The following is a 25549-nucleotide window of genomic DNA, read 5'->3' on the forward strand; positions in this document are numbered from 1 at the left end:
TGGCTTCTTGTTCATGAAATCCTGCTGTTTATAAATGTACAAAGGATCCAAATTCCATGAAATATCTGTCACAACAGGATCTTATTTAAACAAGCTTGTGCGATGTTTGTTAACATCTAGTATGAAGGTCGCACCAAATATCTCCCTCTGCTTTTATCAGTTCCTGCTTCATCCAGTCCCCAAACATTATTATACTGTATTGTATGAAATAATGAATTCCAACCTTGTAATTAATTAACAGCTGTGTACAGAGCCCAGCCACAATGTACAGCCAGTATTTTATTGGATTTCTAGAGTCTTATTTTCCCCATTATTTCTGTTACTGATTAACTACTGTTTACGGTGACCTAAAAAGGAAGTCTCCAAATCAATATGGTCCTTTTTTTTTTTTTGGAAACCTCCGTGATTCATCTGTTCTTAGTTCTTAGTTCTTGTCTAGTTTTAATACTCTGGCTAAAGGACTTGACGGCAGCAGCTGAAAAGGTGATGTTTCTTTCTACCTTTAATGTAAGTTTATAAAACTCAGATGCATTAATCAGATTTTTTCCCCCCTATATGTTACACAACTTTAAAAAGCCAAGAACAGTTCTGTAAGTGATACATTAATAATCTATTCATTCGCAAAATTATGTCCTCCATCGGGATATTGTTTCTGTATTTGTGTATGTCGCCATAACAATTCCTTTTTATTATGCCAAATTGACCCCATACACATAAACATGCGCTTCAGACTTTTACAGTGTTCTTACAATTGTTTTAAACTTCGGTGAGAGATAAAACTATTTATAAGCACTCTGAGATCTAGGTTATACTCTAATCCGGTTGTTCAGTGATGACGCGACGAATCCTACTTCCGGGCCTAAAGTAGTCTGCGTTTATGGCTTTTGTGTTGTTAACATGTTTAATGTTATGTATTTTCTTCTATTTGATCTCAAAAAGCTCCTAAAACAGTCAGTGATCACTGTTGACCTCCCTCGGCTTTTTTTTTTACCGCTAATCATTTATTTAAGCTCAGTTTTTAAAACCTTAGGATGTAACTACAGCCCAGCCCATGCAGCAGTATGAATGACTAACCTCGTATTGTGGATGGATTATCTCAGTTATTCTCCTGGCTGAAGTTTGGTCCTTTTACAGCATCCTGCCATGCGATTACATTTGTTCCTGACCACCGAGAACACTCACGTTAACTTTTATCGAGTGGAAAAAAAGTTAGCTTGTTTATATTATGCTAACATAGCTGTGTCGCTAGCGGTCATGTAGCACATCATTATATACCAGCTAGCCAAGCTTCAGTAACCCTACAAACGTCACTGCTGTTTAGTTTTCTGTCTTCATTTATGCTGGAAGTGATAACAGAGCTGTACGTTTTAATTTGTTTCCAAAACCCCGCAGTCAGGACATGCTATATTATATTTAGATAGAAGCTAGCGAGCTAACTCCCTGCTGACTTCTAACTCCGTTAAATGTCATAAATTCCGTTTTCATGGATGCCTGGATGTTAAACTCAATTGTTACACCTGGTAGAGCAGAACGCTGATCATTTTATTAAAGATGAAAGACTTTAGACAGTTTTTCAACTCTCAGTAATGCCATAGTGATCGTTTGATATATGGACCTGCAGCGGAGTTTAGGTCCAGACACGGCTAGTGACGTCAGACTGAACAACCGGATAGGGATGTTTCCAAATTGATTTGAACTGTGACAGGAGCCAAAAGTTAAACATATTACACCAAACACTGAATTAATCACAGTGTAATATGAATTTTAACGTCTGAATAATTAATTTCCAGAATCAATTCTGTAGACATGATCTTTTTTTTGTTGTAATGGTCCATCAGAACCCATACCCACAGAATTTTGTTCCTCTCTTGAAAATTTGAGGTTTGAATATGAATATCTCAAAAACCTAAAAGAAAACTTTTCTCAGTCAGTTGCATCTTGAGACACAAGAATCGTGTTCTGTTCAGGCTACTGACATTTATGCTTTAGTGTTTCAGCATGAAATTTGGATGAAAATAGTATTTGCTTCAATTTTTGTGACAAAGACTTTCATGTTTCAAATAGTTCTACATTCTTTATTATGTATTATTATGAAATTGTGTGTGATTTTTTTTCCCATAGTTTATCTAGCCAATACTCAGTCCTTTGTTGATATATTTGTCCACATCCAAATTAATAATTAATTAATTAATTAATTTAGATTAATTACAGATCCTTGTTCATTTTGATGGTGACAAAGGCCAGTAAAAATTCCAGGTTGTTATTTTTAATAGTTTGGTCTTAAGTGAGCAGAACCAGTGAAACTATTTCTGTCACCATAAAGATGCTTAACCACATCTTAAGTGCAAGTTCAACAGTACATGTCATTTTTTCAAAATGATAAAGAAATGCTGCTGGAACTGTTGATGTTGATGTTGTTAGTAAATGTAAGATATCTGTCAGCAAATCAGCAAATAAATGCAGAACTGTTTGCTAGAGTAAAAGCCACACACACCACTAAGGAAGTGGTCTGATGATTCACATGGCAGAACACTGGAGTATTAATTTTGCCCACCGTTCACTTTGGCTGTAGTCGTGTATTATTTTAACTCAGATTTGCGATGAGGACAGACATAGAAAGGATGTTAATAATCCTGTTCCACAATTAATTCATTCAAATTGATACTTTTTGACATATCTAAAACAAAAAATACTTCTGTTAATATCACTGCATTTGCATAGTACATTTGGTCATGTGCATACCTGACAATTAAGGCAAAAAAGAAGAGAGAGAGAGAGAGATTACGTTGTGGATACCGACTGTTCGAGGTTGCAACAGGAGCACGCGTCATTAGGTTTGTAAACTGCAGTGAGTCACATTTACTTGTAAACTTTGCAACATAATTTTAACCTGAATGACATCACTTCTAACCCGTATGACTGGATGGCCAAGGCATACTTGCAGATCAGCCCAGTTTTAGGAAGATATCAAGGAAAATTCCCTTTAGTTCCATCTACTTCCTCAATTGTCTATCTAATTTAGGTTTGCAGGAGTACTGGAGCCTCATCCAGCTGTCATAGGGCAAAAGGTGGGGTACACCCTGGCCAGGTTGCTGCTGTCATTTAGTTGTGAGATTGTGAAACCTGAATAAATTATTCTGGATGAGTTGAAGCCTTCTGCTGCTAGACTATATGGCTGCATCTTTTGGGGAATACACAATCAGAGCTGAGCAAGAAACATGCCAAAGTAACTGAGAAAAACTGTAATACAAGCCGATTTAAGGTACTATGTTGTAAAAAAAATAATAACTTCATTGTTAGAAGAATAAAATAAAAGCTCCTTGGTTAGGCAAAAGTGTGAGCTTATGCACGACAGAAACCGTCTGCACTGTGGAGAGAAAACTTAAATATCTGTAACCGGATGGTATCACTGCTAATAGAAAGCAATTAAGAAGCAGGGAGTAGGATAGCATTTTCACCAGCACGTGTATTTCTGTTAACATGACCAAATAGTCAGTCAAGGCTATACTGCTCTGGTTTGTTCTTGTTTGCAAGTCTGAAAATAATTCATCAGAGCAGTGGAGTGTATCAGTAGAAGGAGGGAAACCACAGCTGTAAAAGTGCTAAGCCACAACCCCCAAATGATCAAATTAATTTCCACGTGCTTTCATCTCAGGGACTGAACTTGGGATAGACAGAACAGAATTGTATAGGAGAAATGGTACATTTTCCCTTCAGTAAGCCAGACGAATAAATAATGGTGCACTACACAGATGTGGTTAGAGATCTGAAAAATTCTTGATTCTTCCTTCTTGCAAGACCATAGCAATGAATGACTCCCGTGCCAACTCATAAGGGAATCCCACACCAGCTCTTGAAAGGGCTTGTGATTCTCAATAGGGTAAGTGTGTGCGTGCGTGAGTTTGCTCGTGTTTTTTTCTCCTGGCTCCTGCTAATCTCCTGACCCCAGATGGAGAACAGTGGGTGAGCAGATTCTATTTCCTGCTTGATTCAATATTAATAGATCGGTGTGCTACTCTGCCACACTCTTTGCTGGGCAAAAAACGGAAGACTGCTGCCTCCTGCCTTGGCTCTCAGCCCAACAACTGGTTATGTAGGAAATGAGACCATGTGAATGTCGTGTCATAAATAAGAAACAAGAAGCACAAGGAAAACTGAATAAAGTGAGTAACCTGAGCAGGTGAGAAGGACAGGACTATGGATTTACTGCAACATAATGTGCTGTAAGCAGCTATGTGATGGGGTAAAAGTCTAGCTGGGATTGAAAGCATACAGCATACAAAGTCTACAGGGGCCATGCTGATGCAGAGGATGATACGGGTCTATGTCCAGGAATCAACACAATTTGCAAATAGTTTGTTGTGTTCACTTGAATTTAATCCAAAATCGACATATCAACTGTTGGAACTGAGAAATTTTATTTACTTATTTATATGCTAAGTATACAGTACTGTGGAAAAGTCTTGAGCAATTTATCTTTTCTTTACATTTAGCTAGGAAACAGGTGCAGTGGATTATAAAGACGCATGCAAACATGCATATATAAGGTAAAAACCCTCATAGCTTGAGCTCTCTCAGGCAGCTTTCTTCTTGTTTCTTTAAGTAGTCTTCAGGAAGAGTTCTCCAGGCTTCTTCGAGAACATTCAAAGATCTTCTTTGGATGTTGGCTGCCTTTTGTTCTGTTCTCTGTCAACATGATCTACATAGCTTCAATAATGTTGAGTCCGGCTCTGGGGAGGCCAATCGGGACTGATAGGGATCCATTGTGTGTTTTTCTATCCATGAATGCTTTTGCTGCACTGGCAGTGTGTGCCGGATCATTGTCATTCTGAAAAATGAAGCTGTTGCCAATTAGATTCAGGTTCAAGGTTCAAGGTTCTTTATTTGTCACATGCATAGTTATACAAGTATAACACACAGTGAAATGTAGCCTGACACGCTCCTCGACATGTGCAAAAATTGGGGGGGGGTAGAGGAAGAACATTATATATATCTACATATAGTATATACACTGGGTGAATGTGCAGTAGTAGCAGCAAGCAGGTGAATTCTGTACATTAATATGAATAGACATCTGACTATTTTACAGGATAGACAATATAAGCATATTTAAAATTAAAGGAATTTGAAATGTACATTGTGCCTTGGTTTAGAGTGTTTGGAAGAGAGTCCTGTCTCAGTCAATTATAGATGATGTGAGAGGGCGGGTGTGTATGTTTAGGGCACGGATGGCTTGGGGATAGAAGCTCCTCTTGAGTCTCTCTGTCCTTGCCCAGAAGATGCAGAACCTTCTACCAGATTGCAGAAGTTGGAACAGATGGTTTTCAAAGAGTACTCAATGGTGAATCAAAATCTGATGGTGCTTTTCTGCATTTTATTAATTTTAACAAGATCTCCGACACCCCTGACTGAAATTCAGCCCCAAATCATGACACAGCCTCCACTGTGTTTTACAGATGGCTGTGCAGTCTCACTGCTATACCCCTCTCCTGTCCTCCTACTTACATATTGAAGATTTAAAACAAAACATTTCAATTTTTAGATTAAGCTTCCCAGACCTTTGTTTTTCTCTGATCTTTCATTCCAGTTCTTGTGTAGTTCAGCATACCTCACCCCTTTCTCTGCATTTCCCATCCTTAAGAATGGCTCCTTGACAGCCACCCTTCCACTAAAACTATTTTGTATCTGCTGGATTTTTGTCTTATTTCTTAAGGTCTTAACTTTCAGATACTGTTCATCTGCTGTGGATAAGTTAGGCCTCACATTGCTTCTTTTCTCCACTGTCCACTTACTTCAGATTTTTTAAGGACACTACACACCATGCTATGATATGCCACACTTTCAGCTAATAGCTCTTTGTTAGTGCAAATACAGCATTTTATGCTTGTCAGACTTAATCTTTGGCCTTTTGTAGATTTAACTAAAACAATGAGACCAAATGATAAACAGCTTAACTTGAGTTCGATGCCTTTTTATGTTTGAATACTGAAGTATTAAGTCAGTATTAAGTGGCTCAAGCAAAAAAATAAATTAAAAATGAAAAATATTCTTAGTTCAGCAGGTAAATATTGGTCATATAGGTCTCTCTGACCATGCTCCTGTGGTCTTAACCATTCAACCCATGAGACATATTGAGCGCTTTAGGTCTTGGAAGATGAGTACACCGTCTCTTTTGGATGAGAAATTTATACATTTCATAACAGAGCAAACAACAGTATTCTTAGAAATAAATGATAAAGAGGAGATAGACACGAGAACTTTATGGGATAGCTATAAGGCTTACATGAGAGGGATGATTATTTCATACACAAGTCATAAAAGGAAGCAACGATTAACAAGGCAGTTAGAGATCGAGAATAATATAAAAAAGCTGGAGAAACAATACTATGTAACAAAATCAGCTGAAACATTAAGTGAGCTTAATATTGCCAGGACATCTTTGTGTAATTTGATAATGCGAAAGGCTGAAAGAGATGTCCTTCTTGCTAGACGACGGCTTTTTGAATCAGCTAGTAAGCCCAAAACTGCTGGAAATTGGACTTCCTTCCACCACCTGCCGCTGGATCAGAGACTTCCTCTCAGACCGTGTACAGAGAGTTAGAGTGGGGCCTCATCTTTCCTCAGCCCTCAGCCTCAACACCGGCTCTCCACAAGGCTGTGTACTGAGTCCCCTACTGTACACTCTGTACACACATGACTGTGTTAGTTCCCACCCAGACAACACAGTCATCAAGTTTGCAGATGATACCACTGTGGTGGGGCTCATCTCAGGGGGAGATGAGACTGCATACAGAGCTGAAGTTCAGAGGCTGTCAGATTGGTGTGCAGACAACAACCTGGACCTCAATACCACCAAAACAAAAGAACTGGTAGTTGACTTCAGAAGGAGGAAGTCCGAGCTGCAGCCTGTCAGCATCAACGGGGAGTGCGTGGAAAGGGTCTCCAGTTTCAAGTTTCTGGGTGTGCACATAGACACAGACCTCCAATGGAGCTCTAACACCTCTGCGGTCTTAAAGAAGGCCCAACAGCGTCTCCACTTTCTGAGAATCCTCAGAAAAATGGACCTGAAGAAGGAGCTGCTGACCGTCTTCTACCGCTGCTCCATTGAAAGTGTGCTGACATATTGCATCGGTGTGTGGTTCTCCAGCTGCACCACAGCACACAGAAAGGCACTCCAGAGGGTCATCAACATGGCCCAAAAAAATCATTGGACATCCTCTTCCCTCCCTGAAGGACCTGTACAGCACTCGCTGTCTCAAGAGGGCACGCAGCATCCTACGGGACTGCACACACCCAGGACACCGGGTGTTTAAGCTGCTGCCGTCTGGCAGGAGGTTCAGGCTGCTGAGGTCCCGAACAAATAGACTCAAGGACAGCTTTTACAACAGGGCAATAGCCCTGATCAATGTAAATAGCTGACCTGACTGGATACCTCCCTGGACTTTTTAGGGGGAGGTAACAATGTTTAAAACAATAACAATAATATTTATATTTATAACAAGGTGCACTAATAATTAATGTGCAATAATAACAGTGTGCAATACACATACACTTATTCTTCTTTTTTATACTAAGTTAATATACTGTGTTGTGTTGTTTGTTACGTTGTGATGTGTCATATCGTGTCGTGTTGTGTTATATGTAGTGCCGACGTAGGACAGTTTTTCCAATTTCATTGTACTACTGTACTATGTATGACTGTGCAATGACAATAAAGAGTTATCTTATCTTATCTTATCTTAACCGCTTTCTGGCTCGTCTTGCAAGGAATACTCCATCAAGTTCCTTTATCACAGCTATTGTGGATGTGAATGGTGAAAGACAAGTAGGAAACCGTCAGATTAATGAGTGCTTCAGAGAATTCTATACAAACTTATATCAATCTGAGATGGACATAACAAGGCTTAACTCAGGCTTTTTCCTAAACGACTTAGTATTCCCTCAGCTTTCTGAAGATCAGGTTAGCCTGCTGGAGTCACCCGTAACATTGATATAGGTGGATAAAGCTATATCTGCACTCCAGTCAGGGAAATGTCCTGGGGCAGATGGCTTCCCAGTAGAATTTTTTAAGGTAATGAAAATGAAGTTAAATAGTTTATTATTAAGGGTTTTTAATAAAGCATTTGAAGAATCGAAACTCCCAGAATCTATGTACCAGGCTAATATAACATTGATAGCTAAAAAAGATAAAAATCCGGAGTCATGCTCATCTTACAGGCCTATTAGCCTTCTTGGTGCTGATAATAAAATACTTTCAAAGATACTGGCTCTTAGGCTAGAAAAAGTAATGTGCTCTATCGTGCATGCTGATCAGACAGGCTTTATTAAGGGGAGGAATTCTTATAATAATACTCGACGCCTATTTAATATTATTCATTTTTTAAATTTTCATCAGATCCCTGGGGTTGTTGTTTCTATGGATGCTGAAAAGGCATTCGATAGAATTGAATGGGAATATATGTTTGAAATAATGAGAAGATTTGGGTTTGGAAAAAACTTTCTGGGGTGGATCAAAATTATATACAAATCACCAATAGCATCTGTGTTAACTAACGGCTTGTTATCTTCCCCATTTTTATTGAGCAGAGGTACAGCACAAGGTAGCCCATTGTCACCACTATTATTTGCTTTGGCCATCGAGCCTTTGGCCATGGCCATTAGACAAAATCCAAGTGTTCCTGGAGTTAAAATTGGGGTTAGACAACATAAAATTCTGCTCTATGCAGACGATATTCTTCTGACACTGACTGACCCGGTTAACTCTTTACCCGTTCTTACTAGGTCTATCAAGGACTTTGATCTTATATCTGGATACAAAGTAAATTTTGATAAATCTGTTATAATGACTTTGTGTAGTGGAGGGGATAATGAACCTTTACATGTTAAACCCTTTCATTGGGCACCATCAGGTTTTGTATATTTGGGAGTTAAAGTTACACCAAATGTTGATCACTGTATATAGAGAAAATATTAATGGAATGGTTCAAGATCTTCGAGAGATGCTGACAAGATGGAGGTCACTTCCGATATAATTTTTGGGAAGAATAAATCTCATTAAAATGGTAATCCTACCAAAAATATTATATCCCACAGGCATGTTGTTTGCAATTTTGAAATCAGAAGATATTAAAGTAATTAACAAGGCTATGGTGGATTTCATTTGGGCAGGAAGAAAACCCAAAATTAAATTGGAGACACTACAGTTACCGAAAGATCTGGGCGGGTGGGGAGTGCCAAACATAGAAAATTATGTCCTCTCAATACAAGTGAGGATTCTTTCTTCCTGGATACATGAACATTCTGATCTGCCATGGCTAAATATTGAGGAAGTATTATGTAAACCATCCTCACCTGTTAACTTTTTAGGGAAACATCTAAATGACTTACCTCACGTAATAAAGCATAACCCACTGATATATAATGCTATGTGGACGTGGGGAAAACTGAGAAAATTTTTAACAGTAGTCTTCCGTTTAATATCTTGTCAACGTTTATAAATAATCCAGACCTTCTGCCGCAAAACATAGGGTCAAGCTTTGTGGGATGGCATAAAGTAGGTGTAAAGAGGTTTTATGACCTCTTTAAACATGGTGAGTTTAAATCATTTGAATCCTTGAAGTCCCAGTATTCTATGTCAAAGACTGAGTTTTATAAGTATTTGCAATTGAGAAATTATGTGTTAAAAAATGCTAAATCATTACAAATCTCAACTGCCTCTTTTCGGTTGGAGAATTTTTTTCTGGATAATAGGGAGCATAAACATTTTGTATCAAAGTTTTATTCCGAGATTTATGCCCTAATTGTGGATAAACTGGCATGATTGAGAAAATATTGGGGGACGCTGCTTAAATGTGAAATAGATATACAAGGATGGGACAAAATCTTGCTCCTTCCATCTAAAATCTCTGTTTGTAACTGATTTAAAGAACTACAGTACTAAATTTTGCACAACGTGTATATTTCTCTGTATATTTATAATAAGTATTATATGGGAACATCTCCAAACTGTCTCAAGTGTAAGGTCAGAGTGGGCACTAGATTCCACTGCTTGTGGGAATGTGCTATTATCCAGTCATTTTGGAAAGAGGTCTGCGCCAATATTAGTACAGCCATTGGTCATCAGGTGACAGAAAACCCATTAATGTGTATATTGGGATATATTCCTGTCTCACTGGTACAACATGAGCATGTAATTCAGTCACTGTTAATGTTGGCCAGGAAAAACATTATGTTGAGATGGGTGGGGGCTGAGCCTCCCTCCATTTCTCTATGGAAGTCGCTCATCATTGAAGTTATGACTCTGATCAGGCCGGGACACTATATTGATGGGAGCTCCCGAATTTTTGTGAACAAATGGAAGAAACCACTGGAAGCACTGGGAGTAACCTGTAAACTGGATCCTAGTGGACAACAGTTATGGACATAATGTTGTAATATTCTAGTGCTGTGTAGTGTTATTATTTTGGATGTGAACCAGTCTTATATTTGTTGGGGAAAAAAGTTAAATAAAAGTTAAAAAAAAAAAATTTCTGAAAAGTGTCAGGTACAAGGACTGGAGTGAAAAGTATTGAACAGCAGTCAATAACCTTCAGAAAGCCTGGAGAACTAAATCTAAAGTGTGTCGTTATCTCATAATCAATCATACTTACACCATGTAGAGTAAGTCAACCATTTAAAGACAAACCATTTTATGTTAAGGATAGAGCTCAGATCCGATCCCTATACTACAAAGCAAGTTCAACCAGAATACCTTTCTGCTATCTGGATTCACTTATTCCAACATATATAGTTGGTATAAGCAGTTACATGAATCAGCTGTCCAAGTTAACCCAGAGTTTCCTTTTCATATAAGGCATGGTGTTAGCAGCATTTGACTAATCTGAAAAGGAAGTTTCACATGTCATGTGACTCTTCTTCCACAGAATTATTGTCATCATCACCCCCTACTCCAGAGACTTTATCAGACATGATGATTAAAAATCTAAAATAAATAACAAACTTTTGCAAAAAGGACACGCAATTAATACTACTTTTTTTTTAATTCTATGAATTTGGTGAACTGTAGATGCAGTTTAATTCAAATTTAGTTTAATCACTGAGTGCGCTCTCAGAGCTGCCGTTTATTTTTAGGGTGACAGTAAACTGGTTTTGTTTAAACATTAAAGCTTACAGTCTCACAGCCTAATAAAGGAGGTGTGGAAATAGCTTTGGTATGCCAGCAGATACAAGTGAAATTAATTTAACAGGTATTCTTGGTGTGTTCTGTGTAATTGCAGTTAGTAAAAAAAGATTTGGCAGCAGATTAGAATGAAGTGTAACAAAAATTTATGGATTTTCTAAATAACCAAATGAAAACACACATATCTGCGGTAATGCAGTGCACACTGTGATCTTCATTCTGTGGTTCTGGTAATGTACCGCCCAAAGTTGGAGTACAACCTGCTCCCGATAGTTTTACTTTTAATTCTCAGCTCCATACTCTGTGCGGTTTAAGGGTCGGAGTGTAAAAATGTAATCTAAAACAAAAAAAAGACACCAAGTTGTACCTCTCAACTGACCTCTCCCATACATACTGATGATAGTTTGCATTTCAAATGCAAATGCAGATATATCTCTCTGGTCCTGCATCAGGTCTTTGCTGATTTTTCTTTTCTATTTCAAGGACTTGACTTAAGATTTTGCTTATTTGTTTTGTTTTTTTGTTAGTAATTTTTTAATAGCCTTGGGAATTGCATTGTTGTTGTTGCAAAAATACTAATTTATGCCTGTAGCTAGTAACAAAGGGCCTGAAGATACAGTTTAAAATTAGCTTTGTGCTAAGTAGTCCTTTATGTGTAGACACAACACATGTTCATCCCCTGGGTTAGGTGCCTTTTTTAATGCATGCAGTTTGGTCAGTGTTAAGTAGCTTAACACAAATCACAAATTCAGAAATCTAAATGTTAACGCTCAAGATCAAACAGTTACTAGATAGTCTCGCTTCTTGTAAGGAAAATATGAAGAAATCTAGGGCGGTCCAAGACTTGCACAATACAGTGCAATCTTCTTCTTTTTTAAAAACTGGTTGAAGTTGACACAATGGTTGGGTTACCTTTGCATATTATTACCTCCTCTTTACGAATACTGAAGTGATGAATGTATTATATGTGTAGTTTTAAAAGGAAGTATTTCCTATTTTTGTCTGTGAAGGTTCTCAGTCATCCAGGTCATCGTAGTCAAAGGAGCTTGCAAAGAAAAGCGTCTGGACTTCTTTAAGTTGCTTGAAGACATTTCACCTCTCATCCGAGAAGCTTCTTCAGTTCTAAGGTCAAATGGTGGGGAGTCCCAGATTTAAACCTAGTGGGAGAATATCCCCTCACAGAGGGACAAAAGGACCCCTGAACGCCCACTCACATCCTGGGCCATCTGACCTCAGGAATTCGCGTGATAAGGTGGGGCCAGGTTTCACAATGAGCTCACCCGAAACCCTGGCTGATTGGGACCCACACCCATTTTCATACCTTGGCTCATGTGATTAGAGGATCATCAGGGGGTCCTTTTGTCCCTCTGTGGGGGGATATTCTCCCACTAGGTTTAAATCTGGGACTCCCCACCATTTGACCTTAGAACTGAAGAAGCTTCTCGGAAGAGAGGTGAAACGTCTTCAAGCAACTTAAAGAAGTCCAGACGCTTTTCTTTGCAAGCTCCTTTGACTTGTTCTTATACATGTTATACATTTATTACCAACCTGAGAGTTTATCCGCTGGTGATTCGACATGACGAATGACTTCTGAAGTCTTAATTCAGCTCAAGATGCTGTAGATTCCAGTCAGTAACACTTTCGGTCCGCTAGTAAAACGTAGTTCTATTAATCTGCGCTCGATTACTCTTGAACTGGACGTAAGTCCCCAAAAACTGAATTTTGGAACTGAAATTGAATTGTAGAACTGAAATTGAATTGTAGAACTGAAATTGAATGGTGAGAAGTGAATCTGAAATTATTCGAGAGCTAAACTTTTAAAGGATAAAATACGGTTTCAAAGAAAATTAATTCATTTTCAAAATATAAAATTCAATTTCTATTTAGTGATGATCATTTTCAAACCAATAAATTGAATTTCAAATTAGGATAATTCATATTCAGTTTTTAAAAGCATTTATTTAAGTTACAATTCAGATTCGAATTTAACTTATTCAAATTCAGTTTCTGATGGCACAGATTTCTGCCCATACAACTGATCGTCTCATTATCTGTGTCTAATCGAGTAAGACAGGATTGACTGAAGGAGAATGTTCTCCTCAAAGGCTTCCTACAAAATCCTCCTAAAGGGAAAACAAAAATGGCTTCAAGTCAACTAATACTAATCCTCCCAACTGTGGGATCAAAACATACTCCCCAATTAAAGCTGTGCTGGCCAAGCACATAGCATTACACTAACAGGACAGGCAGGACAACATGCTCTGTGCGTTACAGGATCTCTATTATTGCTGCAGAACAAGGACGGTTCGTGTATATGTGAGCTATTGATGGAAACCCAGCTACAACAGTACTACAACAGCAGAAAAGCAAAGAGAAGCACCACGTGAAGATCCACATGAAAAGGTGCATTCATCCTGGCCCTACTAAAACAGGAAGCGGGGGCATCGTAATTCACTGAAAGCCTCATGTGACCGTTGCAGGCAAACTGTGTTGCTGTGGACAAGCAAGCCGCTGTTGATCATCATCATGTTGATGGAGGGAGTGCGTTTTTCTTTAGTCACTCTTGATGCACACTAGAGCCCGGGGAGGCAGGGAGCTCTCCTGTCTCAGCAGCCACACACACACACACACACACAGACTCGAGCCGTTCGTCTTCTGCTTACTGATCCACTGACTTTCGCAGATTTTATCAAGATGGCTTGGAGAGGAGGGAGAACACTGTCATTTTATCGGCCAAACCTCTGTTTATTCTAAGAGAGGTACTGTTTCTCACGGGGGGACTCGGAAGGAAACAGAAAAGGTAAAGACTAAATTTATAACAGTCCGCTGGGAATGGCAATGAGACGTGGCTAAACCGTGTTTTCTTTATTCGGCTGTGATCGCGGTGGGTAATTCAGCCAAACTGGTAGTCTCTCATTCTACCACCAACAGCTGTATTATCGCAGTATTGTACTGCGGGCTCTGGCATACTCGCTGTTGTTATGAGCCTTTTTATCCGTACTGCCTCCGTGGACCGTTTCACCAAGCTCGCTGTTGTACCTCAAAAATGTCTGGAGCAGCGCCGCGCTAAACTGTAGGCCTGCCGACAGGATGAAGGCAAAACTCCCCCTGTGCCAACGCAGCGTTGTTAGCATAACGAGTGGCTAGCCGAGGCTACAATAGCTAGCCGTTCATGTCATCTGTCGTCTTTTCCACAGCTCTCTCTCACTCTCTCTCAGTAAATATCTGGGTAATCATTTGCTACGACGACGTCAGGGTAAGCGGACTTGACTAAGGCAAACCCTTGTTAAAACGGCCGTTTTATGAAAGACTGGGACACAACTTTTGACCACTCAAAGTTCCGTTATGTTTGTTCTTGCTAGCCAAGGACCTCCCTGCGGTCTCAGCTGAAGGTAGGCGAATAACGTGACTTACACCTGAATATAGAGACCTGACCTTAAATGTGGCCTCTGATACAACACTTTAGGAACCGTGTGTATGAAATGAGCAGTGAGGTGAGGTGAGGTGAGGTGAGCGACTGTTGCTTCTAGACTTGTACCCTGTGATACCTTCCAACCGCCTCGGGTTCGTTTCTGCTGCAGCGGTTACCCTTTTCGGCCTACCTACCTACTCTTTATTTTTATTATGTTTAAATCTTTTTTCTTTTAAAATTAGGTGTCTGCGTTTTGTTTGCGAGTCTGTAGTCAAAGGCACCGACCGAGGAGTGTGTCTGCCTAACTGTCTATTGGGCAAACTTTTCACAGATTGCAGGCAACAACAAAACTGGATGAATAAGTTCATTTTTACGCGAGATGGTCAGCGCAGTGTCAACAACTGCGCAGGTTGGTGCTTGCGTTTTAAATATAGAGGACAACATCTGTTGGCTCATGCATATTATTAACTTTTTTCTTTTTTTTTTTGTTAAAGTGTCAGGCAGAGGCATTACTCTTTTCTGTGCTCAGCTGTGCTTCGCCACCTCCCTGTGCTAAAGCTGCTGAGTCCTTCTCGGCAGTTTGCCTTCAATTTCCAGGATCAGAGACAGTCCACTTGATATTTGATATCAATATTTTGAAGCATGTCAGATCTGAGAATTTCTGCAGCATGCTTTTTCAGCAGGGTCTCCTCATATTTTAATTTTTTTTATTTATATATTTTTTAAATAATGGATTGCATTTATATAGCGCTTTTCTAGGCACCCAAAGACCGAACTAAAATCTCCAATGGTGTCAGGGGTTGAAAGAATCTGTAGACAACAGACCTGTATTTAGCAGTTTGTTCCAATCAGGGACAAGGTCACACAGATCACTGACTGGGTTGTTTTGTCTTCTGCCAGGTAACCTCTAGACTGCATAATTCACTGCATTATGGCATGTTGATTCACGTTTGTTTGCCTGAGGCAAGTAGATCGAGGTTAACTGAGCTATAACAGTGACTAAATACAGCAGTAACTTAGTTTTTGTTCGTTTTAAACAGGGAGCCCAGATTATGAGCGCTCTGCAGGTGTCAAACCATGAACACAGGGCGTGGGGTTTCCTGTTAAACTATAGAAAAAGTTTGCTTGAGTGAGGCCTTTAGCAGCACATGCTGATACATTTCAGTATTGCTGTACTCATGTCTTAAAGACGTGCTAAAAAACAAAATGACTTCTTCTGCCTCTCAGTTATTGTAACTTCTTGCATTTGGAATTCTTGTCAAGGTTCCCTGCATGAATCAAATCAATGTGTTTTTCTTCTTCTTATTTTTAGTGACTTTTATTTTCCTGTTGTAACCAACAGAAGAGATCAACAATCACAATTCTGTAGAGTTAAATGAGAAATCTAAGATCTGTCTTGATAAAACTACCTTTCATCCCACACATTTGACCTAAAAAAAACATTTTTACCCTCTTTTTTTTCTTCTTCTTCTTATCTTTCTTGCCAGCCGATCTTTTGCTATGCCTCATTTCCCCCCTCCTCTAATCACTGTGTTTTGTTTGTATCAGTTTTTTTTTTCTTGTGCTGCTGACAGATTTCTTTAGTCTTTACAGATGTGTAAATAAAATATCCCACTCTCCTCCTGTGATTCCAGGTGATGACCTGAATAGTGCCATGTGAATGACTGAAGACAATGAAGCCTGCACACAAGCTGCTGTTCATCCTGTGCCCCATGCTGGTCCTGGGCTTTATTTACTACTCCTCCGGGAAGCTGCATCTACCCATGTGGGGACAGAAGTCTCGTAAGTGACATCTCCAGTATGACTAACATTTATTCCATCACCTCATCGTCCATCTGTCGTAGCTGTTCGAAACATTGCATGTTTTATCTGTTTTTAGAGAGAGCAAGTCTTTTTTATTTTTTATTTTTTTAAATCTGTTTTTCTGTCTGCTTCTCTGCGCTCACTGTCAGCTAGTTGCATGCTCATTTTTTTGTTTTTGTTTTTCTTATTTATTTGACAGGCCAGAAGGCCAAGCTTTGTGTTTATGTCTCAAAACTTTGTGATGTGAAAGTTAGTTTTTCATTTACTTCAGAGGAGCACTGAATGTGGAGGGGACATTTTAATTGGATCTGCTTGTACATCAAGTATAAAAGCAGTGGACACACCCATGTGGATTGTCTCAGAAATGGATATTTAACTGCCTCCACCTAGACTACAGTTTAAAAAACAAAACAAACTTTGTGTACAACTGATCAAGTGGCCTCACCCCTTTTCCTTTATGCTTTTGACATGAGGCTGGCAGTTAGTTTCACAGTACGACTGCACCGGCCACTGAAACTGAAAATTAGTTAGTTAAAATTAGCACATAATAATGTAGACAGAGAGCACACCTGCTGGGTGTTGGTCATGAGTAGGCATTTGTAAATTGAATTGTATTTATTTAGAGAAGTAATGATGAAAACCAATTTCTGTTTGGCTAAGTGCTTAACAACCAACTTGTTAAAGCCCCTGGCCTCTCCAAAACACAGCTGCTTGTGTCCAGCAGAGGGGGCTAGAAGATTTCTGGTAGAAAGTTGGAAGTTTTCTGAAGAAGGGTTTCTCAGGGAGCAGTGTTTTGACACAGAAACCACAAGTGTAAGTTTTTTCCAGTTAGTTTGCAGCTCTTTATCATTACAAGCTATTAACTGATGCACTCTGCTTTTATTCCCATCAAGATAAAACTGTTTACCTCAATAATTGATCCCATTAACTAACTACAGTGCAGCAAACTGCTTAAAAACCCTGTAGCAGAAGTGAGAGAATAATCTTTTTATTTCCTTCATTTTTTTTTTAACTTATCACCATTCCCCAGAATTGCCCTCCTAAAGAAATGGTGAGTAACAAAAAGGGCATCAGCTTTTCCCCTGACATTTGTGCCATGTTTCTAGCCATGCAGCTAAATTTGTTTTTGTACTGATTCCAAAAGGAAAGTGTTTCAGTAGGAAGCCACGCATAGATTCTGTTCACATTTTTCATACATTATGACCTAATTTCTTGCCTTGCCCTCATTGTTTTAACTTGGCCTTGTTTGTTCTTGGATCACTCAGCACTCTCACTATCAATGTCTTGTCCGTGAATCATTGATGATACAACCTTTTTTTTGTTTTGTTTTTTTAATGGTCTGAACCTTGTTTGGTACCTCTGCTTTTCTTTTTTTAAGTTTGTCTAGTTGCCATGTGACAGTGGCTAACTCCCTGAGTCCAAATATGACTTAAAAGTAATAACTTTAAATAAAAGTAAAAAACTCATCTCTCTTATGTTTCATTACTGACAGATCACGTGATCAGTCAATGGTCCTGGTTGTCACAGTGCTTTTTGCTCCCTCTTTTTTAACCAGGCTCTTGTGTTCTGTTGCAACATCTCACATTTTCTTGAAATTCAACATTCATCATCTTAAAGTGTGAAATACAAAGGCGTTCAGCTTTGTACAGTTACCTTTGTAGGTTTGAAATTGTACAGCAGCAGTGTCCTCTAATAGGTTACATATAAGGGTGCATGATGTGAAGAGAGTGAACACACTTCAGCAGCACACCAAAAGAAGATTGCAGGGGGAAATATTGGCTTTCCGTAGTGCTGTGATACCAGATGTTTGGCTTAAAGAAGGTCAAAGGGGAAAGAAGAACATGTGGCTTGTCCCTCCCGCCCTCTGGCCTGGTCAGCTAAGCTGTGCTGTCGCAAGAGTGATCTCTCTCTTCACCATTATTGTCTTACAGTGCAGGACTTAGTGCTCCAGGGGCAAGTGTTATATGGAGACTTGATTATAAACATCATTAATACCATCATTTATTTTGTTTGTTTATTGTACAGTGTCATGCATTCACTGATTTGTGGCATTGCTGTGCACTCTTTTTGGGATTTCAGCTGGGAAATACTGGGAAATTTTTATTGGTTACATTTGTTTACATTTATTAAGAATCTGTTCTTTTACCAGTTTGCCTCTGCTGTTTTGACCGTGGGAATTTGAAATCAAAGTGAAGGCTGGTTTTGAACATGGGTGTGTGATCATTGTATTCAATTTCTTTTTATGTCAGCTCATGTGCTTCTATTGTGAGATGGTTTCTAGTCGGTATTTTAACACGCTTCTTCAGCTGAGGTGGAGCCTGTACTGGTAATTGAGGTTCATAAAGCAGGGAAAGCTTTTCCTTGTCTGGTTTCACTTATCCAAGCATGCACGATCCCTAAGTGGTCACATAATGGTGTATTTAACTTAGTAAGTCAGCACAGAGCTGTTCTACCTAGTTATGCATGCAAAAATATAAAAAAAGCATATAGGCAACCACAAGCAGAAGGGTGGATTGGCAAAGAGAGCAGCATATTTGACAAACCAGGACACAAATACAATCTGAGAAATATTAGAAATGTTATTCGTATATTAGAAGAATACAGAAACATTAAAGGCTTAATAAACATATTAAAAAGGACTGTATGAATATATGTTGTGTGCTTTGTGTGATCAGTAAGACTGGAAAAGCGCTGAGGTCTATCTGAAACCAGGAAGGAAATGAAAAGGTTTTCTGTTAAGACTGTCAGTGTCACAGCCCTAATGGCAAGAGATAGTGAGGTCTAACTGCTATTTATACCTGTGTGTTCTGTTACATAATAATTTGCAAGCATTTTAGCTGTATTTTTTTTCAGTTCCAATTCCAGACAAGGTAAAGAACTTAAAAAAAAAACCCCATATCAAACAGCAGGCCTATTTCTAAACTCTTTGTTTTGCATATGTCAGAGAAGCACAAGGCTTGCGTGTTCTATCTTGGGAATTTGTATTAAAGGTTATAAAACAGTAAAATGGCATTTGGTAGCACATCTAGCGATTACAAAGTAAAATAATAAAGCTGCTCCCATAAATTTGTAATACTCAATAACTGCACAAAGGTTAATGATGGCTTGCAAGTAATACTTATGTTCACAAAATAGTTCATTAGGTGGTAGTTTTGTACACGTGGATCTGTTTACTTGAGCGTCACCTTCATCAGAGCAGGTTAGGTCTGCAGCAGAGCCAGTAACCATAGCTTTATCACCTTGTTATGCTTGTAATTGTGGCGCTCTGTGGAAATCCAAAAGTTTGTGTCCTCTGTTTGAATTCTTGTATCTGTTCTTGCAGCAGTGGGGTTGATTTAGTCTCTTAGAGGAGGTACATTGCTGCCTGTCCAGAAAATGGCACAGAGGGTACCCAGATTATCCCTGATGGATAACGGGTTATTCAAATACCCCTTCTTCACCACAGCCTCCAAAGTGTCCAGTTTGCAGCCAATCACAGAGCCAGCTGTGCTAATCACTTTGTGTAGTCTGCTTAAGCCATCAGCTCTGATGCCGCTCCCCTTACAGACTACCGCAAAGTACACTGCACTCACCACAGCTGAGTGCTAGAAAATGTTCATTTGCTCAGGTATTTTTTTTACCCATCCTGTCCCGGGATAGACACAGGTCTGTAGACTTCAGAAGGAAGAGCACGGCTATCACTAACACATCCAAGTTCCAACCACTCCACAGTGCATTTCTGTGGATACCATCGGCAGGCATTGTACTGACCGTCTGAACAGAGACATCAGTCCCCTGTGGAAATCCTATACTGCACACCACCAAACCAGTCTCGCACATCGCCACCTGTCATGTAGTCTGTAATGAATGAGATGGTGGACACGTTCACTGACATTTCCTAACATTTATTTCTCAATAGCAGTGGCTGAGTAGTCTTAAATGCACTTGAGAAAACAAAGAAGCTGTTACTATATAGATGGGAGTAAGCGCCCATCCATTCCCCAACGTAGTCAGTATGCAGACTGCAGAGGGTCAGCATGACATTTTACACTCAGTTGTCCACCTGTTTTCTAACAGGAATTGAAAAGAGACTGTCCCTCTAAGAGTGTTCATGCTAAACTTATCTCAATTTTATGGATAATCTACTTACAGCCAACTTTGTTTTCAAGCTTACCAACAGCAGGGTCACTTATTATTGGGTTCCTTGCTAGTAACAAAAACACTACTTTAGGGTGCTAAATCACACTTGAAATTAACGTCTGTAGGGTGAGAAAAGAATGTGTACAGCACCAACTGAGCTGCTAACAGTTTCTCTGTAATTGCGGTAGCCAACATGCCACAGCTTTTAATCCAGATTACTTAAAGCCTAAACTCCATTAGATGAATTGAAAATGTTGTCTTGAATTTAACCCTGTTTGTCCGAGGCATTCATAAGAATTTCTTTAAACTTTGCTCACAAATCTGTAAACCCATGCACTCACCTGTTCAATATAAAATTAATCACTACACATGTAGTAGATGTGGTCAAGAAGAATTCAAACTGAGCATCAGAATGGAGAAGAGAGGTGAACGTGGCAGTTCAGATGGCAAAAGGCAGTCCAGTATATTTATTTTAAAATGGGATTCTCTCTGTCACTCTCAGTGCTTCATTAACATTGAGCTCAACAGCAGCTCAAAGAGCATGCTCTAAATATCCCCAGCTTGATTTTCAGCCTCAGAGATCAACTTCTCTTGTCTCAGCGCTATAGTGATACACCTATACAGTTTCAGCCGGAACAGAGCCTGAAATTCACTAATTGGCGAGTCTGAACAGTCGTGAAAGGCAGCAGCTCGGTTTTGCATACAGCCTGTTTCGTAAAAGAAAACATTTCTGCGCAGCAGTTTACTTCTGTTTGGTTGAAAACCTTGTTAAAGGTCCTCAGACTTTATCTGATCTGCCAAACAGATTGAAATCACTTTTCTGTAAGAGGAAGAAATGTGAAAGTATATTAAAGTCAAAGTGATCTTCACTGCAGGCTTATCAATATTGCAAGCCCCGTCTTTAAAGTAAACTTCCTTAAAACCTATTTATATTCTTATCTATATTCCGTGTAAGCCACTACTGAAGGACCGGGTTATATTTCCGTTTCCTTTCATTTCTGTCGCTGCCTCTTGTTTGTGCGCATCTGTTCTTGTTTGTGGCCACTGTTGTCTTTTCTGCTGAAGTAAAAGCATTTATTAATAAATATTTAGGACCTTGTATATTGGTTGTTTGGTTAATAGTTGCCTTCACAGCTTTATCCTCATGATCTTATTTCAGTTTAACCCCTTTTGTTTACAGACAAAGATGCAGAAGAGCCGACTCTAGCCCAGACTAGAGCCCACAGTAGAGCCCAGACTAAAGGTGCTGAAGTGAAAAGAATTACAGGTAGAGGCACTGGGACTCTGCCCACATATACTGGGTTACAGTTATGAAGCATTTTTTTTCTATTTCTCTTTTTTTTTGTTCTTAATGGTTGAGTTGTTGAGGGGTTTGAATATAAATATCTGCTAACTTCACATCGCTTTCCATAACCCTTTTTTATGTCTCAAAACGGTTTTAAACCGTTTGTGCTTATTCATTCATCATACTCTCAATGTTCCAGTGTCCAAACGGTCATATAACCACAATGGAGTCTTGCTTTTAATTTTCTACTTCACTGGGCTTTCTGTCTTTTGAATAAAGATTGGAATTCACAGTCATAATTCAGCCCACTGGGATTAAAGCCACTAACCCCTCCTCTTTCTTACTCCGTAACTTCTGACAATTCTACTTGGCTTTATTTTCAAGTCCAATGCTGCCATGACAGAATGACTTCAAAAGGTGCTAACTGACCCTTTTCTGTTTCAGAGTTGGAAATGGACAACAACGTGGGACAAATAGTAGGCTCAGGTACAGCTGCAGCCCCCCCAGCCCAAACTTTTACCCATCATTGTTGTCCCAGACACCATTTTAAAGAAAACCCTGGGAACCAACAGCCCTGTTAGGTTGGGAAACACGTGGCATTTTCAAAGAAGTCAGAGAGCTTTGTTTGCTTTTTCCAGTCTGATCTATTCCTGACAAAAAAAGTACTTTGATTTTAGAAGTATCTTTGCTAAATTGATGAAACACTCATAACAACTGCAGGGGAAATGAACATGTGCTCAGCCATCATTCTCTTATGAAGGACAATACAACACTGCCCTCTGTTGTCTCAGTTTGGTAACAAACAGCAGTGAAACGGTCTGCATGAATTTTGGTGGTGTAAAGGAATTTTGGTGTAAAGGGTTAGAAGACGTAAGATTTACTTACTGCAGGTTAAGATAAACCACTAAGTTGCTTTGACTCTGCCCTCTGGCTGCTATTCTACAGATGTGTCACCCATCTTGGCTGCTAAGGCTAAGTTCCCTTCCTCCTGGGCAGTGCTTGGATCCTTCCCTTTCAAACTGTCAGACATTCCCATTACCCTTTTTCTTTATCTTTATTTTCTTTTATTCTCCAGCTTCTCTTTGACAAGATCCACAACTGCAGGTGTAATGCTGCACTATTCCTAATTTCCTCCATGCTAATGTAGTTACAGATTTTTATTTATTTATGTTTTTGGCCAGAAATGATCATAGCAAGTATTTTGCAGACCCAATCAGCTTTATTGCAAAGAGTCGGCCTGCAATGGAAACAAAGCTCCCATTTCACCTTAAATATGTTCCTCCTGGTTTTCTGTGCTCTCTCTCTCTTTTCTACCTCAACGCTTCACTAGGCACCTACTGGCTGTCCCTTTGGTTGTCCATAGGTGATCTCTGACTTGTTTTTCTAACTTTTATTTTAAACTCAACAGATTGTTTTGGCTGGCTTCTCCCTAACCTTGCTTGTTTGTCACAAGTCCTTGATCCTAATGCTTATGTTTACATCTGCCATATTGTTTCCCCCGTGAAAGCCACACAGGTTGTTTACAACTACAGCTGCTGAGCTGTTAGTTGAATAGCTGGATGACTGCATTAAGATGCCATACCTTTGTTGTTGTTCTGTTTTGTTTTGTTTTTTTTGTTTTTTGTTTTTTTGTGTTTTTTCTTAAATCAAAGTGGTTTGTGGGCTCTTGTGGTGATGGATAATTTCCATTTCTTTTTCCATCTCTGTCCCCAGTGTATGATAAGCAGGGCTTTCTGCTACAGCTGGACACAAAATTGTGAGTACATCTCTTTCTAGTAAACACTTATGTCATCTATTATAACACATTTAGCTATTCTCCATCATCGTTTGCCACATTACACATGATGGATTCCCAAAACCGAATTCCCTTTTAGACTTTGACTCCATTAATTCAGCCGTGTTTTACATCTGTTATCACAGAATACTGCAGTCAGGCTTGATCAATGGGAAAACACGAAACATGAAAATGTAAACGTTTGGCTAATTAATCTAGCCTTATTTCTTTCCCCCTCCCCCCTCCTCTTTTTAAATAAACACACAGTGTAGGAAACACAGATGGTGACACGAGCACAGATACGATAGGTGGTCTGAGTAATAACTTTTGAAACAAGTGTGACTTGAGATGTAGGTCAGTTAGTGTTTTGTGTTTAGACTGGCTGTGGTTTGTCAGAGTAAGAACATGTTACAATAGATCATTATGCAGCTGTCATTGTGTCACTGTGTTTGTTGATGTGTGTATAATTCCCTGAATTGGTTTGACACATTGGCTCTAAACCACCATGGCAAGGTCCTTTTCTCTGGCCCTACGTTACCGCACAGGAATGAATGAGATGCTGCCATCACAGTCCACATCCACTGCAACCATAATGTCAGCACATGCTTTAAAGTGGAATTCACACGGGATCACTTCATGTAATGCAGCCGCTTTCTTTATTTTATTGCAATTCATCTTGTAGCTCAGAATTAGTTTTGTGACTCGGGTCATATCTTAATGCGGGGTAGGCAAACTGATGGAAATACCCCAGAGATTTTAATTCCACTCTACTGCAAGTGATTGAAGAGGATTGAAATAAAGTCTGTTAGCATAGATGAGCTTCAGATTATGTGCAAGAAGGCCCCAGTCAAACAGTTTCTCCAGCCAACTTTGATTTTTGGACCTCACATAGTGCAAAGACACGGGCCCCCCTCTCTTTTCCCGTTGTTTATTTGAAGTAGAATCATGGCATACATCACATTATTAATGATCCTGGTAGTAATCGGGAGGTTCAAGCTTTACCACTGCCAGCATGATTATTTAAACAAGGCTTCTCTGCTTCGTCTTGCCACACACACAGGTGATATGCTGACTTGTTGCCGAGTTCCCAGCTAATTCCACAGCCCCATCTCTCCTGCAGATTGTTTGTCAAACAAAGTTTTTGAAGCTTTGAATTTGTCATTTTAATTGGCAATCAGTTATCACGATGTGTCTAATTAAGCTCTCGCTTTCTTCTTTTTAATGTACAGATCGCAGGAGTTAGAATACAAGTATGGCAACCTCAGCGAAGGAGTGTGCAAGCCAGGATATGCAGCAGCTAAGATGGCCACCATCTATCCTAAGTGAGACATTTCTTTTGGACTTTTTTTTTGCATGTGAAGAACTAACTTTTAATGCAAAATCAAGATCTTTACGCATAGATAATGTTAACTGGATGTCAGCAAGAGAAAAGCTTTTACTCAAGCATGCAAACTTGCATGATGTCACTCCTCAAACCAACTAGGCCTTAAGGGTTTTGAGTCAGTAACAGAGAAGCCCCTACATTCCTATACAGTCTCCCCCAGTTTCAATCATGTTTCTATCATCTTCTCCCCACCACAAAACCTCAACTGTGTCCTTGTGATCCCCCATTACACAAAAGAACTTTTGTCGCCTGAGTAGAAGGTCTCACATCACTTCCCTATCGTGTTAAAGAGCCTTAGAGGCGTTCTGCGAACGCCACCAACCAGCTTCCTGCCTTGACTCATCAAGGGGTCTCTAATACCCAGCCTACACAGTCTATACAATCCCCAACAGTCCTCCTGATGTCATTGGTTCTTTTGATTTTTCACTGTCTCCACTTTGTCGTCCGTTTCAGCTTAGTCTATTGGACATTGTCCTTTTAGCGTTCTTGCGCAAGGGTAGTTTTCATGTTGCTAAATAATAGGCTGTGACACTAAAGTAACTACTTGACCTAGCTATTGGGCAAAGGAATATATTGAACCTCCTTTATGTATC

General features: G+C 39.4%; 1 protein-coding gene across 11 annotated transcripts in view; it reads left to right on the top strand.

Annotated features, from left to right (window-relative positions):
* Positions 1–427: 427 nt before the first annotated feature.
* The window catches only part of st3gal3b (ST3 beta-galactoside alpha-2,3-sialyltransferase 3b), a 51213-nt gene continuing 26091 nt past the window's right edge, over positions 428–25549 (top strand). Inside the window, exons 1-7 of one of the 11 annotated variants that reach the window (XM_026150917.1) lie at positions 14016–14435; positions 14542–14571; positions 16226–16373; positions 21694–21780; positions 22243–22284; positions 23512–23554; positions 24802–24894. In XM_026150917.1, coding sequence (XP_026006702.1) covers positions 16265–16373; positions 21694–21780; positions 22243–22284; positions 23512–23554; positions 24802–24894 — 374 coding nt within the window. In that variant the 5' untranslated portion in view covers positions 14016–14435; positions 14542–14571; positions 16226–16264. Of the gene's footprint in view, positions 508–13397; positions 13583–13608; positions 13980–14014; positions 14572–14713; positions 15001–16225; positions 16374–21693; positions 21781–22242; positions 22285–23511; positions 23555–24801; positions 24895–25549 lie in introns of those variants that run through there. The other 10 variants (XM_026150920.1, XM_026150921.1, XM_026150922.1 and 7 more) reach the window with 10 other exon arrangements.

This window comes from Astatotilapia calliptera, chromosome 18 (genome assembly GCF_900246225.1).
Source record: "Astatotilapia calliptera chromosome 18, fAstCal1.2, whole genome shotgun sequence".
In the NCBI taxonomy this organism is placed as follows: domain Eukaryota; kingdom Metazoa; phylum Chordata; class Actinopteri; order Cichliformes; family Cichlidae; genus Astatotilapia; species Astatotilapia calliptera.